The sequence below is a fragment of the Phacochoerus africanus genome, chromosome 2 (assembly GCF_016906955.1).
Source record: "Phacochoerus africanus isolate WHEZ1 chromosome 2, ROS_Pafr_v1, whole genome shotgun sequence".
Classification (NCBI taxonomy): domain Eukaryota; kingdom Metazoa; phylum Chordata; class Mammalia; order Artiodactyla; family Suidae; genus Phacochoerus; species Phacochoerus africanus.
The window spans coordinates 254,510,822-254,528,999 of record NC_062545.1 but is presented as its reverse complement, the minus strand read 5'-3'; the positions used below and the strand labels follow the sequence as shown (position 1 = coordinate 254,528,999).

At 37.3% G+C, this 18,178-nt stretch overlaps 1 protein-coding gene across 1 annotated transcript in view; it reads left to right on the top strand.

Moving 5' to 3' along the window:
* Nucleotides 1-319: 319 nt before the first annotated feature.
* SHOC1 (shortage in chiasmata 1) overlaps nt 320-18,178 on the top strand; it is an 89,745-nt gene continuing 71,886 nt past the window's right edge. The window contains exons 1-4 of the mRNA XM_047768150.1: nt 320-364; nt 3,147-3,270; nt 5,557-5,650; nt 12,956-13,140. Coding sequence (XP_047624106.1) covers nt 320-364; nt 3,147-3,270; nt 5,557-5,650; nt 12,956-13,140 — 448 coding nt within the window. The remainder of the gene's footprint in view (nt 365-3,146; nt 3,271-5,556; nt 5,651-12,955; nt 13,141-18,178) is intronic.

The following is an 18,178-nucleotide window of genomic DNA, read 5'->3' as shown; positions in this document are numbered from 1 at the left end:
GTTACTGTCATAGTTACATTTTTATCATTCAGAGCTTCTTTTAAAATGAATGAGTCAGGAGTTCCCTGGTGGCAGCAGGTTAAGGACCCAATGTCACTGCTGTGGCTTGGGTTGCAGCTGTGGTGCAGGTTTGATCCCTGGCCCTGGAACTTCTGCATGCCATGGCTATGGCCAAAATAAAATAAAATAAAATGAATGAACCCATATTTTGTGATTAAGAATGGTTTCCTACTCCTGGCTTTGCTATTTTACCAACATTGACTTTTAGTATTTATATTTCCAGATGTTGAAATTTGTACTGCTTTCAAAGAAAGAAGATATGTTTCCAACATTCAAATATTGCGCAATTGACTATTTATATGAGGTACAGTGTTACTGGATCACTACCTGTTTACTAAGAATCATAATATAAAAAGTGTTATCTGCATTCACTCTATGATTATAATTTTTTAGTAGTCCTTAGAGTAGTCCTTAAGTCTAATTATGTTGAAATTCCATGAAAATTACTTCATCCCACTTTTAATATACTTTAAAAATGCTACTTTGGGGAATTTCCCATCGTGGCGTGGGAATCCGACTAGGAACCATGAGGTTGTGGGCTCGATCCCTGGCGTGGCTCAGTGGGTTAAGGATCCGGCATTGCCGTGAGCTGTGGTATAGGTCGCAGACATGGCTTGGATCTGACGTTGCTCTGGCTGTGGATTAGACCCCTAGCCTGGGAACCTCCATATGCTGTGGGTGTGGCCCTAGAAAAGACAAAAAAAGAAAAAAAATTGCTACTTTGGAAATTTTTGACAATTTAACATGAATTTGAAGGTGTCAGCAGAAAAAAAACAGCAACGATTGGCAAATTTGGGCTGCTATTGTGAATAATCTTGAGTGTTTTTTCTTGAAAGGAGTGAAAAAGAAGCAATCCCGGTTTTCTTTATGATAAAATGAGAGTAATAGCATGTATTGCCCACATACTATGGGCAAGATATTTTGCTCTTTTGATGGATTATATCATTTGATCAATTGCTCCTTTGAGGGATTATGTCATTTTGATGATCATAACTTCCCCATGAGGATGATACTATTATTACCCGGGTTTTACAGTTTTACAGGTTAGAAAAATGATTTCTAGAGAAGTTCAATAACTTGTACAAAGCTGAAATTCAAGCCAGGCACATTGTTAAGAAACTAATTAGAGGGAGTTCCCGTTGTGGCTCAGCAGGCAACAAACCCAGCCTTACTCAGTGGGTTAAGGATCTGGTGTTGCTGTGAGCTGTGGTGTACGTCGCAGATGTGGTTTGGATCCAGCACTACTGTGGCTGTAGCTACGGCTGGCGTCTGCAGCTCCAATATCACCTCTAGCCTGGGAACTTCCATATGTGACAGGTGTGGCCCTAAAAAGCAAAAAAAAAAAAAAAGGAATCTAATTAGCATATTTGTTATACAACAATTCATAGTTCTTATTATCTTAATTAACAAATTAAATTTTGGTTTTCTTTATAAGCTTGGGTGTCTTCTACCAGGAAAAAAATTACTCCACTATAGCCACAGCTGTGTTAGTTATAGTCTAAACTCACATATTCTCAAACTTTTATCCTGGCCCATGATATCTTAGTTTCTTTCTGTCATTCCACACCCTATGATACAGTACAAACACACTAATCAATGACAAATCTTGCAAAAGATTTGTAAAGGTTTTGTAAATTTCATGAAAACTGTGTTGAAGAACCACTCAAATAACAGGTAAAGCTATTCGCAGATGAAGATCTTACAAAACAGATCAGTTAAAAGATAAGAGGAAGAGAATGTTTTGAATATCAAAGGAGTTACGGATGCTTTGAGAAATTTTGATTAAATCTTCAAATATTTTCTAGAAATATATTTATGATCAAAGGTGAAGTAATAACTAATATGCATATAATACAGTTTTAGGAGAAATTATGACAAAAGAGCAGTTATAATTATAAGCTAATTATAAAGAAAATTTTATTAACAATGAAATTAATATTTGTAATTTTATTTCTTAGATAAAGTTCTAGTCAAGCTTTTTTCCCCCCTTTTTATTATGAACCTTTGGTCCTCATTTTTTTTTTTAATTTTCCCACTGTATAGCAAGGGGATCAAGTTATCCTTACATGTATACATTACAATTACATTATTTTTTCCCCACCCTCTGTTCTGTTGCAACATGAGTATCTAGACAAAGTTCTCAATGCTACTCAGCAGGATCTCCTTGTAAATCTATTCTAAGTTGTGTCTGGTAAGCCCAAGCTCCCGATCCCTCCCACTCCCTCCCCCTGGTCCTCATTTTATATAAATTACTTCAACTGATCTTTGTACCATTTATTCTTGGATAATGAGGACCTCTTATTTAATATGTTATTAGCACCTTCAGCAAATGAAACTCTTGGGAAATAATATGAGAAACAATCATTTGTCCAATGAATTCTGTGGGAAGTGGAGAGTCCCTGAGGGGGAGGATTCATAGAAGAAATTTTTCTTAAGATGGTCTTTGAAAAATGGATAGAATTTTGATAGCTAGAAAAGAGTTGCGGGGCATTTTCCAGAGGCGCAGAGTAGACCATGGTGTTGAGGAAGTGACCACTATTTAAGGGATAGCAACTATTCTGTTTAAAGAAAACAGGTAGTATTAAAGAGTAATGGGAGATAAAGCTGGAAAGTAATATCAGAACCAATATACAGAGAATTTTGATTTACAAGCTTACTTAATTGATTCAACATCCTTTTAAAGTTTAATTAGATTTTTTTAAAAAATAATGACGTAATTGCTGGTTGTCACAAGTGAAACAGTGCAAAGACATAGGAAACAAAGTTAAGACAGATACTATACTGTTAAGTGAAAAAAAGCACATTACTAAATGGTATGTAAGTGGTATGATATCTCACACACACACACACAGTTTAGCCTACCCTAGAAAGTATGTAGAAAATATACCAAAATATTGCTATGACTAGGGACCTTGACTTTCTCAGTTATGTGGTTCTATGTTAGATATTTTATAATAAACATGTATTTACCTTTAAGTTAAAATAATATAAATTTGAAAGAATAGAGAATTTTAATATTCTGAATATTGACAGATATTTCAAATCTAATATATGTATTAAAAGATTTTACAATCTTTCTTACATAGGAAGTAGTTAGAAAGAAGTTTTGCAGAGATGCTTTATTGCTTCGAATCCCTTCATGTTTATATCAAGATGAAAATTATCATGCAAGAAATATTGATAATAAATTTAGGAGGCCATGGACAAGAGGTATGTTTTATTTTTTTGTAAAATCTATTTTGAAAAGTATTTAGAATTTAGCACAATAAATTATGGAGAAAATGCAGTGTTTTTCTCATTATATAAAAATTCATTCATGTCAGAATGCCAAGAAATTTACAGATTAATACTTTTATAACCAAATTTAGGTGACAAAGTAAGGAATTAGAAAGCTTATGCTCAATGTCAATAGGATAAAATAAAAGATATGTAGATGATGAACACTTAAAATGAGATTATTTTAGAGGTCCAGCCAATAGTAAGGGGTTTTAAAAATAGAAGAATGAAAAATTTCTTCTAGGAGTTCCATTGTGGCTCAGTGGATTAAGGACCATACATAGTGTCCGTGAATATACAGGTTCAATCCCCGGCCTCGCTCAGTGGGTTAAAGATCTGGCTTAAGCTACTGCATAGGTTGTAGGTGTGGCTCAGATCCAGCGTTGCTGTGGCTGTGATGCAGCCCTGCAAGTCTGATTTGACCCTTTAGCCCGGGAACTTCCATATGCCATAAGTACAGCCCTAAAAAGAAAAAGAAAAAAAAAAAAAAAGAGTTTCTTCAAGGTTTTTGATCTGAGCAACTGGGTGGATGGCAGTGCTATTTCCTAATAGGGAAAGGCTGGTGGAGAAGCCAGTTTGTAGCTGGAGTCAATAGCTCTGCTTTGGCCAAGTTAAAATGCCTATTAGGCATCTAAGGAGAAACATTAAGAGGGCAATTGATTATATTAATCTTGAGCACAGCTAGAGTTTCAAATTGGGGTCATTTGAAGTTAGGAGATTGCAGGCTAATGGATCCGGATAAAGTCACTGAGTACATGAGTATGGATAGAACAGAGCTCCCAGGACAGAGCCCTACAACACCCCAGCCATTAAAAGGCTGATATAGAAGGAGAAACCAGCTAAGAAGGCAAGTGAGATAGGATACCAGATGAGTGTGGTTTTAGAGATTCTAAAGAAGTAATTGTTTCAAGAAGGAAGAAGTAGTCAAAAGTATTGGTCCCTGTTAAAATGTCAGGTAAGATGAGAAGGGTGAAATGACCATTAGCTTAATTAAACGTGGATCATCACTGGAACCCACACCACTGCAGAGATAATGCTGGATCCTTAACCTGCTGTGCCAGAGTGAACTCCAGAAAGTCAATTTTATTAAGAAGGATATTGAGATGAATTACTGTTGTCATCTGTCAATGTTGGATGCCCATTTAAAATTTACAGTCAATGGAGTTCCCGTCATGGTGCAATGGAAATGAATCTAAGAACCATGAGGTTGCGGGTTCAATCCCTGGCCTCACTCAGTGGGTTAAGGATCTGGCATTGCCCTGAGCTGTGGTGTAGGTGACAGAGGCAGCTTGGATCTGGCGTTGCTGTGGCCGTGGTATAGGCCAGCAGCTACAGCTCCGATTGGACCCCCAGCCTGGGGCCTCCATATGCCGTGGGTGCGGGCCTAGAAAAGACAAAAACAAAAAACAAAACAAAAACAAAATTCGAAGTGAGTTCATTCAGCAAGGCTGGGTGTTCCCCCCCCCCCCCAAAAAATAATTTTCAACTCCTCTAGTATACATACACAAAGGAAGAGTAGGGGTTTTCCTAAGTCAGTATAAGGGAAAGAGACAAGGGAATTAAGAGTTGTTTCTTCAGACACAAGCATATTGCCTTGTTCTTCTTCTTAAGGAACCAAAGTCGAATTTGGGAGGCAAGCTATAGATATACATACAGTTTTGAAGTATAAGAGCTCCCTGGTGTCCTAGCAGTTAAGAACTTAGTGTTGTCAGTGCTGTGGCTTAGGTCACTGCTATGGCACGTGTTCAGTCCCTGGCCTGGGAACGTCCACCTGCCGTGGGCACAGCCAAAAGATAAATAAATATTATTGTATGTGATTAAGTACTGGAGTGAGTGCTACTGGCAATATTATGGCCCTTCAAGGGGAGTGTATCGGAGTGAGTTGGCATGGTAAATAAAGGCTTTATGAGCAGTCACATGAACTGTTGAACAGGATTATCTGGGATGGTAGTGCTGTATAAACAAAAGAGAAGCTGTACCAGTGAGGACAGTATGTTCAGGTGATACTGTTCTGATTGTAGTTGAGGATTCAGGGTTTTTTGGGGGGGGGTATAATAATGAAATGTATTTGAGTATTTGGAATCTGGTATAACTTAGGGAAAAATCATATTTGTGAACAAGTAAAAGTAACACCGTAATATAAAAGGTGACTGTTTGATTTCTGTATATTAAGTGTAAAAGAAAATTCCAGAAGCTAATGTTTACCATTTTCCCTTTTAGTCTCAGCCGTTTCAGTCTGGGGAACAACAGATACAGCTATCTCAGTCTTGGATCAATGGAAAGCCAGTCTCTTTGTGGAGGAGTTCCTTGAGAAGTATGTGTCCTTAACCTCAAATCTCCCCCTTATTTCGAAGATAAACAGTAAGTTTTCCAGAACCTAAGGAGAGAGGATTCTTTCCTTTATATCCTCACAGGTTTTTTTCTTTTATGTGAAGAAATAGCCTTAATCTGCCCTTTATAAGGTGAGGTTAATCGAAGTGATTTACATCCTTTTTTTTTTTATCTTTCCCTTGTATATCACACATTAACAGTTCTGTATGTATGCATTTGTATTACAAAAGACAGAAATAAAGCAGATGCTGTTATGCTTTTAACAATAATTAAACTTTTGGTAGAAAGTGTCTACAGGGAGTTCCTGTCGTTGTCGTGACACAGTGGAAATGAATCCCACCAGGAACCATGAGGTTGTGGGTTCGATCCCTGCCCTTGCTCAGTGGATTAAGGATCCGGTGTTGCCGTGGGCTGTGGTATAGGTTGCAGATGCAGCTTGGATCCACATAGGCTGGTGGCTACAGCTCTGATTCACCCTAGCCTGGGAACCTCTATATGCCTCGGGTGTGGCCCTAAAAAGACAAAAAAAAAAAAAAAGGAAGTGTCTACAGAAAATTCTTTTTATTAAAATCATCTCTTCCCCTGTAATATAAATGCAGATTTAAGGCTATTTTCTAACATACTTTGTCAAGCTTTATTTATCATTAGTTCAGTCATTCATCAAGTATTTATTGGGTACTATTCTGTGTGTTGGATACAGGATAAAAAAATGAGTAAAATAATCTCTGTTCTCAAAGAACACAAGAAAATAGGCAATAGAGATTTATAAATAAATAATTACAATAGAATGTGGGCATTCTGTGTCATCTCCAATGACAGAGATAGGAACACAGAGCATAATATGAGGAAGAACCCTTAACCCATTCTGTGTTGTTCATGTCGGCATAAAGTAGAGATTTCAGTGCAAACGTAAATAATTTACTCTGCTGCTTCACTTGCTGCTTCACTTCATGCGGAGAGTGCTGATCAGACCCAGGAAGGATTTAGTAACTGTTCACATTTTGAAGTTTTAGTAATTTAAGTTTTTCTTAGTTGCACTTGAAAGAAACAAACGACCAACTTAAATGTGTCCAAACTCCAGATACAGAGAAGCCCAATATACTATTTCTGTCATCTAGGAGTTTAAAAGGAAGATAATATATAAAAAGAAAAAATTAACCATGTTAAGAATTAAATGATAATATAAAATGACCATCATAAGGTCTATCACAAGAGATAAAGCCAATGCAAAGTACCTATCACATGACTAAACTCCAGAGCAGTATGGAAACAGGTGTAGTGAAAAGAACTCTGCACTGCGAATTAAACGATTTAGGTTTTGTCTTGATTTGAAAAGTCAAGTACTAACTACTCGATAAGTGATTTCATCTTCTGATCCTTGCTTTCTTTATCAGTATGATGATGGGTCAGTGCTTCTCAAACTTCATTGTACATGTGAACCCCCTGAGGATCTTAGTAAAAATGGAGATTCTGATTCATTCAGTGTTGGGGCCTGAGAGTTTGCACTTCTAATACACTTCTAAGCGTGCTGATGCTGCAGGTTCAAGAGCCTCCTTTGAGTAACAAGATATGAGATGCTCTCTAAAATCTCTTTGCACCCTATGAATTAGATTGGTAGAGCTTAGTGTGACAAGAAGTAGGAATTGAGCTTGAGCTAGACAAAGAAGGAGAAACTAACGAGAGAAAAGATTTTAGGCAAAGAAAACAGCAGTTTGAAAGCCTAGCACCAAGTACATGCAGTAAATACTCAACAAAGGCAATGAGCAGGCCCCTCTGGCTCAAGCAGAAGATTCCTGAATGAGAGAAATGTGAGGCCCTGAAGAAATGGGCCCCAGCATACTTGACTTTCCATTCATTTTGCAGTAACAAGATAGAGTCCATGGCAAAGAAAGTGGAATCCATGGTACCACCTAGAATAAAATTTATATTTCTAGCCTCCCTGTAGCCAAATGTAGCCATGTGACTAAGCTCTTCCCAAGGCACATGAGCAAAAGAGGCTTTTGCAATTTCTGGGGAATGTCCTTAAAAGGAAGCTGCATGTTTTTCTCCTTCACTTTTCTCCTTCCTGATGTTAGACACAGATTTAGTGATTGGCTCCAGCAACCACCTTGGAGTATATTGACAAGAACTAATCTAGGAATTGCAGAGTAAAACAAAAGAAGCCTCAGGCCCTGATGGACTGTGAAATTGCCTTATTAGCCATGACCTTCTAACCTCCAGACTTTTTGTGTGTTTTAGCCATCATTCATTTCAAGTTTGTCTCATGACAATAGATTTTATTTTTTAGAGCAGTTTTTTAGTTCACAGCAAAACTGAGCAGAAGATTTAGAGATTTCCAATATTAAATTTTAATTTTAGGAGTTCCTGTCATGGCTCAATGGCAACAAACCTGACTAGGTATCCATGAGGATGCAGGTTCGATTCCTGGCCTTGCTCAGTGGGTTAAGGATCCAGAGTTGCCTTGAGCTGTGGTGTAGGTCACAGACAAGGCTCAGATCCCTCTTTGCTGTGGCTGTGGCATAGGCCAGCAGCTGCAGCTCTGAGTCCACCCGTAGCCTGAGAACTTCTGTATGCTGCAAATGTGGCCCTAAAAAAGAAAAAAAAATTAATTTTAAATTCAGGACCCACTACAGTTTTGTTACCTATGGAACTTTATTGTTATTATTATTATGATGATGTCTTTTTTTCTAGGACTACACCCACGGCATATGTAGGTTCCCAGGCTAGGGGTCGAATCAGAGCTGTAGCCGCTGGCCTACGCCAGAACCACAGCAACGCGGGATCCGAGCCGCGTCTGTGACCTACGCCACAGCTCACAGAAATGCTGGATCCTTAACCGACTGAATGAGGCCAGGGATCGAACCTGCAACCTCATGGTTCCTAGTTGGATTCGTTAACCACTGAGCCACGAAGAGAACTCCCCTATGGAACTTTAAACATTCTGATCATTAGCACTACCCAGATTTCCTAAATTTTGCCTTTCCTTTCTCTCTTCTCACCTCTGTTTGTTGTTCCTATTGATTCTAAGGTCTCAGTTGTTTGTTTTTTTACTTTTGCTAATTTGTTGGTGTCTGGTGCTTTTAAAAAAGCAATGCTCTAACACCAGCTAACAATTCAACTCAGTTCTGACACTGTCTTCCTGGGGATGGCATCAGATCCCACAGGTTAAAAGTTTAGTCCTGTAAGACTGCCCCCCATACTCCTCACATCAGATGCCATTTGCAAATCCAGGTTGTCACCTGTGCTTCTGACTGACCAGCTATATTTTGGAGGTTTCAATGTCACCCTCTTTGGGTTCAATCAATTTGCTAGATAGACACAGAATTCACAGAAATATTTTTCTTATGGATTACTGGCTTATTATAAAAGAATATAACTCAGGAATAGTCAGGTGGAACAGAAACATCGGGCAAGGCATGGGAAAAGGTCATGCATCTCCATGCTTTCTCCCATCACCCCACTCTCCCAGCACCTCCACGTGTTCACCAACCTGGAAGTCCTCTTAACCCCATGCTTTTGGGTTTTTATGAAGGCTTCATTACATAGGTATGTTTGATTACATCATTGGTCATTGGTAGTTGCTTCAATTGATAGCCCTCTCCCCTTCCTGGAGGTCAGAGGGATAGACTGAAACTTCCAATCTTCTAATCATGGGGTTGGTTCTCCTTGCAACCAGTCCCCATCCTTAGGAGCTTTCCAAAAGTCACTTCACTAACATAACCAAAGACAACTTTATCACTGTCATCATTTAGGACATTCCAATAGCTTTAGGAACTCTGTGCCAGAAATAAATGTGAAGACTGAATATATATTTCTTATTATAAATCATACTATCACACATACCATATGTGATCTTTTATGATGGGCTTCTTTCACTTAGCATAATGTTTTCAAGGTTCATCTAGTTTGTGGCATGTATCAGCACTTCATTTTTTATGATCAAATAATATCCCATTATATGGATATACCACATCTTATTTATCCATTCATCAGCTGATGAACATTTGTTTCTGCTTTTTGGCTATTATGAGTAACGCCGCTATAAACATTTGTGGACAAATTTTTGTGATATGATTTTATTTTTCCCTGGTAGTGGATCATACGTAACCATGTGTTTGAGGAATTGCCACAGTATTTTTCAAGGAGCTGTAACATTTTATATTCCTACCAGCAGAGTACAAAGGTTACAATATATATCTTGTCGACATTTGTTATCATCTGCTTTTTGATTATAGTCATTCCAGTAGGTGACTCACTGTGTGTCATTATAGTTTTGTGTGCATTTCCTTGATGGCTAATTATGTTGAACATCTTTTCTTGTAATTATTGGCCTTTAGTATATCTTTCTTAGAGAAATGTCTATTCAAATCCTTTGCCATTTTAAAAATTGTGTTAGGTGTCTTTTTATCATGGAGTTTTAATGATATTCTAGATACAGATTTTATGTATTGTAGATATAGTTCCCTTATTAGATATGTGATTTGCAAGTATTTTCTCCTGTGGATTGTCTTTTCACTTTTTTGATGGTATCTTTTAAAGCATACAATTTTTGAATTTCAATGAAGTTCAATTTATTTACCTTTTCTTTTGTTACTTGTGCTTTTGGTGTCATATCTAAGAAGGCTTTATCTAAACCAAAATCACAGTTATTTATTCCTGTATTTTCTTCAGAGAGTTTGCCTGTGATTTTTTTTTTTAAGACATAAATCAGATGGTATAATGGCTCTGTCACTGGTGGGTTATCCATTTCATCGGGGGTATCGTATTTCATACAGCATAAAATCCAAAGTTCTTAGCAAATGCTGTAAGATCCAGCATGGTCTGGTCCTTGCTCACCTATCTAACCTTACTCAGTTCCAGTCATCCTGACCTTTCTGCTTTTCTTAGACTATGCCAACCTTGCTCCTCTATTTTAAGTCTTTGAATAGCTTACTCTCTACCATTATTCTCTACCTCAGATGGCTGTTCACTAAGTACGCCCTCTAAAATTGCCTTTTAGTCAACCTTCTGACTGTTACTTGATGTCCTACTATCTCATTTTATTCCATCATGACAGTTTTTCACCACTTGATGTTATGTTGTTTGTCTTTCTGTCATCCCATTAGCAGGTAAACTTCATGAGAGCAAAAACTTTGTTTTGTTTACTACTCCACCCCCAGTGCCTAAAATGATGTTAGCACTTTATAGACACTCAATAAGTATTTAAGGAATTAGTGAATAGGAATAGATGAGTTTACCCAAAAAGAGTGGTATAGAAAGAAAGCCAAGACTATATAGATGGGAAGCTCAGGAAACAACAATATCTACAGGTTGGACAGAGGAGGAGGCACTACTGAACAAAAGTATTTGAGGAATTAGTGAATAGGAATAGATGAGTTTACCCAAAAAGAGTGGTATAGAAAGAAAGCCAAGACTATATAGATGGGAAGCTCGGGAAACAACAGTATCTACAGGTTGGACAGAGGAGGAGGCACTACTGAACAAAGAATAGATAATATTGGAAAAGGAGGAGTTCCAGGAAATACTGGTCTTTTTTTGCTTTTTAGGACCATACCTGCGGCATATGGGGGTTCCCAAGCTAGGGGTCGAATCAGAGTTACAGCTGCTGGCCTACACCACAGCCACAGCAACGCCAGATCCAAGCTGTGTCTGCAACCTACACCACAGTTCACAGCAATGCTGGATCCTTAACCCACTGAGTGAGGCCAAGGATCAAACCTGCAACCTCATGGTTCCTAGTTGGATTCATTTCTGCTGCTCTACGATGGGAACTCTTTTTTTTTTTTTTTTTTTGCTAATTCTGGTGTTTATATATCACTTATATCTAGGGAAAGAGAATTGATGGGAAAACTATAGCATGAAGAATTATTATAAAGTATTGACTCTGTCAGTAATATTTATTTTTTTTAAAAAGCAGCTGTCTAAGCACTAAATTTAGAAACCTATAAAGATCCACATAGGAATCAGTGTTCTTAAGAGTAATATGGATGTGGGTGAATTGAAATGTTTTTTCTTGTAGCTTTTATTTTCTTAAAGAGTAAATCAAGAACTTTAGAGACTTTTCTGCATATGATTTTAAGATACGGCATATTCATTATTTTCTCCAATTATTCTGGGGGATTATATTTATTTTTGTTCTTTAAGTCTGTCTAGGGAATTATTAAGGCTAAAAAATATTTTAGGATATCAGGGGGGAAAAGTATATTAGAATGTGTAGCTAAATTTCCATTAATATATTTATTTGTTGAACAATTCAGTAGAAAGTTCTCTTGTAAGTCTAAATATCCCAATGGTATAGACAATGGCAGATTACCTGGATCAATCAGGAAACAGACAAGGGAAGGCAAGATCAAGGGAGCCAAAAAAGTCCCCAGGAATAGCAACAGCTGGAAGTCGTTACCACCTAAGCTTGAAAGAACAAAGGGACTGAGCAGTAACCAACATAGTAAGAACTGCAGCTATGGGAGAGAGGCTTTCTGATAAAAGACGTGTAATTGCTGGTAGAAGGATTCAGTAGTAAGCCACTTCTCCAGACTGTGGCCTAGGAGGGGAAGATTTGTGAAGAGTAGTATTTCAACCTATTTTCTCACCCTTGATTTCCTGCCAGTGCTTCCAAATGTCTTCTGGTTGGGTTCAGCCAATGTGTTCGGCCAGAAGACAGGGCAAGGGAGCTTAGTTGGTTTGTAGAGATCAGATTCCAGGTTGCAGAACAGAATATAAAGGGTTGGGTAATGACATGAAAAAGCAGATATTAAATATTCAGCACAAGGTCAAATTGGCAATGCATGGCAAAGTCTAAAATTCTATATATCATTAACCTCATCATTTCTACTTTTAGGAAACATTTTGAAAAAATGATTAGACAGGTACGCAAAGCTATTCCTTGTTCATAATAACAAACAATTACAGCAAATTTAAATTTCCAAACAATAGGAAACTGTTTGAATAAATTATTATTTACAAATACAATGGGATCCTGTTTGTCCACTCAGAAATGAAATGAATGTACATTGATTGATGTATAAAACTGCTCATGTTTCATTGTTTAGCAGAAAAGAACAGGTTACAGAATACTATGTACATGAATCCACTTTTGTTTTAAAGTATTCAGAAATAATTGAGAGCATAAATAATTTTTAACTATCTCTTGAATGATGGGGCTATGGGTAATTTTCCTCTGTATCTGTTGGAATCTGATAATTTTTCTATAATGAGTATATGCTATTTGTTAATAAAAATGTTTCAAAACAGGACATACATAAAAATCAGTAATTTTATAATGTCATAGAAGAACAGCTACAGGAATGTTGACCCAGATTAACTGTGAATTTGAGGAAGTTGTTCCAAGTTCAAACCCAAACTCCCAAACTGAAGTAGAGGAATCCAGCTTATATACTCATAAAGACAGCAATGAAGTCTTTACACCTGTCAACTGTTTAGGAAAATATCCAGCACTTCAAGCGCAGAACCAAGGTAAAACATTTCTTACTAATATACAGATATTCATCTCAGTGAGTCTTTTTTTTATTTAAAAATTTTTCATTTTGCTAAGGATGTCCACTTACATAATTATAATTCTGAGCCTTGCCACATTAGTGAAATATTTTCTTTTATACTAATCCTGTTTTTGTAAATTTGGTTGTTTCTGAATTTTAAGTGTGCGGGGCCTCAAAATAGCCTCAAGGTTTTGATCAGAGTGCTTATAACATATCCTAAAATGATATTAGCATCTGTGTACAGATCTGATAACAGAGCAGTCTGGTGTAACATTATATTAGTAGATTATTAAGTGGTGGTTTTGTTTTCCAAAATATGCTAGAGGTTTTCAGTCATCTAATTTACGTGAAACCATAATTCAAAGTAGAGATGGAATAATTGCATTTGGTATTAGGTCAGGAAATTCAGTCAGTTTTTACAAATATACAGTAAGTAATAGTTAAAGATGCATTTTATCCAAACTATATTCCAAACATCTCGTCTTACTAGAGGGTACTAAATTTTTCCAACTGTATAAAAATTTGCTAGAACTACCTTTCTTGTATGTATAATTGCCTAATTTCTTTTTATTTTATTTTATTTTTTGTTTGGTCTTTCTGTCTATTTAGGGCCATACCTGCGGCATATGGAAGGTCCTAGGCAAAGGGTGAATCGGAGCTGTAGCCACTGGCCTACACCACAGCTGCAGCAGCACAGGATCCGAGCAACATCTGCAACCTACACCACAGCTCATGGCAATGCCTCACAGCAGTGTCGGATCCTTAACCCACTGAACGAGGCCAGGGATCCAACCCGTGTCCTCTTGAATACTAGTTGAGTTTGCTAACTGCTGAGCCACGACAGGAACTCCTCCCTAATTTCTTTTTAAATCAAGAAATTTAAGGCTCTATTATATAATCGCTACAATCATTTAAGATAGGCTATAGCTCGAGCATGTATTTATATAGATAAATATAGCTGGTTTTATGCAGATACATAAATTGGGTATAAAATTTTTATTGTTGGCAAATATGTATGTGATGATATATAAAGTCCCTCATATAGTTTGAGAAGATAGAGATTGCATTAAAGACTAAACTTGGGAGTTCCCGTCGTGGCACAGCAGAAACGAATCCGACTAGGAACCATGAGGTTGCGGGTTCGGTCCCTGCCCTTGCTCAGTGGGTTAAGGATCCAGCGTTGCCAGGACCTGAGGTGTAGGTAGCAGACACAACTTGGATCTAGTGTTGCTGTGCCCCTGGGGTAGGCTGGTGGCTACAGCTCCGATTCAATCCCTAGCCTGGAAACCTCCATATGCCACAGGTACAGTCCTAAAAAGACAAAAAAAATAAATAAATAAAATAATAAAAATTAAAAAAGACTACATTTGAAGGCATCTTTTAGCAGGAAGAACCTGAGTTTGGAATCAGAAAATTTGATCATAGTCCAAATCTACTCATAAAAAGTGGTACAGGAGTTTCTGTTGTGGCTCAGCAGTAAGGAATCCAACTACTGTCCATAATGACTCAGGTTTGATCCCTGGCCCTGCTCAGTGTGTTAAGGATCCTACATTGCTGTGAGCTGTGGTGTAGGTCACAGACACAGCTCAGATCCCATGTTGCTGTGGCTCTGGCCTAGGCTGGCCGCTGAAGCTCCAATTTAACCCCTAGTCTGGGAACTTCCATATGCCGCGGGTGCGGCCCTAAAAAAAGAAGTGGTACAATTTGGGGGCAGTGGTACAATTTGAAAATTTTATGGTTTTTAGTTTTCTTCTATATTTCTTTTAATGCTAATTTCTTGTAAACAATTTTATGAGGATCAAAAAAATGTATATGTACATATAAAGAGATTATTTATAAAAAGAAAAACAGGAGTTCCCGTCGTGGCTCAGTGGTTAACGAATCCAACTAGGAACCATGAGGTTGCAGGTTTGGTCCCTGCCCTTGCTCAGTGGGTGAAGAATCCGGTGTTGCCATGAGCTGTGGTGTAGGTCGCAGATGCGGCTCGGATCCTGCATTGCTGTGGCTCTGGCGTAGGCCGGCAGCTACAGCTCCAATTAGACCCCTAGCCTGGGAACCTCCATATGCCATGGGAGCGGCCCAAGAAATAGCAAAAAGACAAAAAAAAAAAAGAAAAACAAGTTACTCAAACATAACTATCATTATATTTATGTGGCAAGCTAAAATCATCTATTGGCAAATTTCATAATATCTATTGTTAGCTAGAATCAGAAGTTTCTTTAACTACTATTTACTGAATGAAAATATGCTTGAATTTCCCAATACATTTTTTTTCTCTTTAATTATTTATTATTATTTTTTTCCCACTGTACAGCAAGGGGGTCAGGTTATCCTTACATGTATACATTACAATTACATTTTTCCCCCAGCCTTTCTTCTGTTGCAACATGAGTATCTAGACAAAGTTCTCAATGCTATTCAGCAGGATCTCCTTGTAAATCTATTCTAAGTTGTGTCTGATAAGCCCAAGCTCCCGATCCCTCCCACTCCCTCCCCCTCCCATCAGGCAGCCACAAGTCTTTTCTCCAAGTCCATGATTTTCTTTTCTGAGGAGATGTTCATTTGTGCTGGATATTAGATTCCAGTTATAAGTGATATCATATGGTATTTGTCTTTGTCTTTCTGGCTCATTTCACTCAGTATGAGGTTCTCTAGCTCCATCCATGTTGCTGCAAATGGCATTATGTCATTCCTTTTTATGGCTGAGTAGTATTCCATTGTGTATATATACCACATCTTCCGAATCCACTCATCTGTCGATGGACATTTGGGTTGTTTCCATGTCCTGGCTATTGTGAATAGTGCTGCAATGAACATGCGGGTGCATGTGTCTCTTTTAAGTAGAGTTTTGTCCGGATAGATGCCCAAGAGTGGGATTGTGGGGTCATGTGGAAGTTCTATGTATAGATTTCTAAGGTATCTCCAAACTGTTCTCCAGAGTGGCTGTACCAGTTTACATTCCCACCAACAGTGCAGGAGGGTTCCCTTTTCTCCACAGCCCCTCCAGCACTTGTTATTTGTGGATTTATTAATGATGGCCATTCTGACTGGTGTGAGGTGGTATCTCATGGTAGTTTTGATTTGCATTTCTCTTATAATCAGCGATGTTGAGCATTTTTTCATGTGTTTGCTGGCCATCTGTATATCTTCCTTGGAGAAATGTCTATTCAGGTCTTTTGCCCATTTTTCCATTGATTGATTGGCTTTTTTGCTGCTGGGTTGTATAAGTTGTTTATATATTCTAGAGATTAAGCCCTTGTTGGTTGCATCATTTGAAACTATTTTCTCCCATTCTGTAGGTTGTCTTTTTGTTCTCTTTTTGGTTTCCTTTGCTGTGCAAAAGCTTTTCAGTTTGATTAGGTCCCATGGGTTTATTTTTGCTCTAATTTCTGTTGCCTTGGGAGACTGACCTGAGAAAATATTCATGATGTTGATGTCAGAGAGTGTTTTGCCTGTGTTTTCTTCTAGGAGTTTGATGGTGTCCTATCGTATATTTAAGTCTTTCAGCCATTTGGAGTTTATTTTTGTGCATGGTGTGAGGGTGTGTTCTAGTTTCAATGCTTTGCATGCAGCTGTCCAGGTTTCCCAGCAATGCTTGCTGAATAGACTTTCTTTTTCCCATTTTATGTTCTTGCCTCCCTTGTCAAAGATTAATTGACCATAGGTGTCAGGGTTTATTTCCGGGTTCTCTATTCTGTTCCATTGGTCTGTCTGTCTGTTTTGATCCCAGTACCACACTGTTTTGATGACTGTGGCTTTGCAGTATTTCTTGAAGTCTGGGAGGGTTATGCCTCCTGCTTGGTTTTTGTCTCTCAGGATTGCTTTGGCAATTCTGGGTCTTTTGTGGTTCCATATAAATGTTTGGATTGTTTGTTCTAGTTCTGTGAAAAATGTCATGGGTAATCTGATAGGGATTGCATTGAATCTGTAGATTGCTTTGGGTAGTATGGCCATTTTTACAATATTGATTTTCCCAATCCAGGAACATGGAATATCTTTCCATTTCTTTACATCTTCTTTGATTAAAGTTTTATAGTTCTTGGCATATAAGTCCTTTACCTCCTTGGTCAGGTGTATTCCGAGGTATTTGATTTTGTGAGGTGCAATTTTAAAAGGTATTATATCTTTGTATTCCTATTCTAATATTTCATTGCTGGTATACAGAAATGCAACTGACTTCTGAATGTTAATCTTATATCCTGCTACTTTGCTGAATTTATTAATCAGTTCAAGTAGTTTTGGGGTTGAGTCCTTAGGATTTTCTATGTATAATATCATGTCATCTGCATACAGTGACAGTTTTATCTCTTCTCTTCCTATATGGATGCCTTTTATTTCTTTTGTTTGTCTAATTGCTGTGGTGAATTTCCCAATACATTTCACAATACAATATTATGCTTGAATATTGGGAAATTCAAGCATATTTTCATTCAGTAAATAGTAGTTAAAGAAACTTCTGATTCTAGCTAACAATAGATATTATGAAATTTGCATATCTTATATTTTCCATATCTTATATTTCCTGCAATTTCATTTATTTTCTTTGTGGCAGTAATTATTGTTGACAGATTTATAGATACTTTGGTCTCACTGCCAAAATCAAAAGGAATGTATTATACTTTGAGATTCAATTGTACTGTAAATTTGCTGTGTCTAAGAAATATAATTAATTACTAAATTATAATTTAATTCCAAGCATATATTTCTTTACGATGTAAAAACGGTGGGTAATTTTCTTTTATTGTTTGTTGGTTTGTTGATATGTACTAATTTTTCTGCAATATTCACATATTATTTGTCAATAAATGTAACCATTTTTATGAATTCCTTTTAGACATCCCAGGAATATATAAGCAAATGCAAATGTAGCTTTATTTTTTAATTTTAAAAAGTTGTACACGTACATAGTTTAGAGAGTCCAATAGTTGATCAAGGTTTATAATAAAAAGCAGAAGCCCCTGGCTTCATCATCCACCTACTTATTTTTTAGCTTTATAGAGTTATAGATGATAAAT